This window comes from Cebidichthys violaceus, unplaced genomic scaffold (genome assembly GCF_023349555.1).
Source record: "Cebidichthys violaceus isolate CVI_PGR_0920_01 unplaced genomic scaffold, fCebVio1.0.p SCAF_133, whole genome shotgun sequence".
NCBI classification, from domain to species: Eukaryota; Metazoa; Chordata; class Actinopteri; order Perciformes; family Stichaeidae; genus Cebidichthys; species Cebidichthys violaceus.
Window position 1 is genome coordinate 74,041 of NW_027176300.1, and position 960 is coordinate 75,000.

Here is a 960-nt window from a genome sequence, read left to right on the forward strand (position 1 = left end):
TCCTTAATGAGGTGTAATGTGTGTAGATCCAACTCTAACTTGCTCTGTTTTGAGTTTGAGTTTTTAAAGTTTTGAATGTAGTGTTTGCTTTTTTTTTTGTAATGTAATGTATGTAATATATTCTGTATTTTGTGTATATGATTTGTGTGAATAGTTTCGACAGTACAGTTCGTCATTAAGGTGCGCCTTGCCCCGCCTTCTTTTCCGGTGACGTAGCTGACGTCAACCCGGAAGTGCGCCGCGTCTTTGAAAACAAAGGCGCCAGCGTCCAGCTGCAAACTCACGAGTTAAAAGTGAGCACAGACACGACATACTGTAATAGTTAACTGCAAAAATCTCCCGACACGTGTTCGCTTACTACTTAAATATGGCGGCGTATCAAGGAAAACGTTGAAAACGGCTAATTAGGGTCTGCTAACGTTAGCTTAGGTTAGCTTAAGTTGCAGGGAGCGGTTGTTGTCACCAGTTCACCGCCTCGTCCAGACCCAAAAGGGGGATGCCGGCTTCGGAACCGGTCCGGTTGGGTCGGAAACGGAACCTGCCGTCCTGTCCGAACCCGCTGTTCCTCACGTGGCTCACCGAGCTCCGGGACCAGGCGAGAGAGAAGGGACTGAAGATCCAGTACACGTACCAGAAGGTATTCATTTATATACTCTGTTCACTTCCAGAACTGTTGTGTGTTTTGTACATGGTTTATTTAAGTAAACGTAGTAAAACAACAGTGTAGAATTACTCTCTTACAAGTAAATGCAACACACTAATTTCATGCTTTGTTGATTTAGTTTTCATGGAGACATCATCGTGTTTTATACAGCATGACAAAACCTTTCTAAGTGCAGCCGATAAATGAAAAATAAAGAGGACATCAATGGGAAACGCACTTCACTCATGCGTGTTCGTGTCTGTCTGCAGGCCATCAGCTCTTTGAACAAGTATCCGTTGCCGCTTCAAAACGCCAAA

General features: G+C 44.0%; 1 protein-coding gene across 1 annotated transcript in view; it reads left to right on the forward strand.

Moving 5' to 3' along the window:
- The first annotated feature begins 233 nt into the window (after nucleotides 1-233).
- mus81 (MUS81 structure-specific endonuclease subunit) overlaps nucleotides 234-960 on the forward strand; it is a 5,402-nt gene continuing 4,675 nt past the window's right edge. Inside the window, exons 1-2 of the mRNA XM_068708076.1 lie at nucleotides 234-637; nucleotides 913-960. The exon at nucleotides 913-960 is cut by the window's right edge and continues 82 nt beyond it. Of these exons, the coding sequence (XP_068564177.1) occupies nucleotides 497-637; nucleotides 913-960 (189 nt within the window). The 5' untranslated portion in view covers nucleotides 234-496. The remainder of the gene's footprint in view (nucleotides 638-912) is intronic.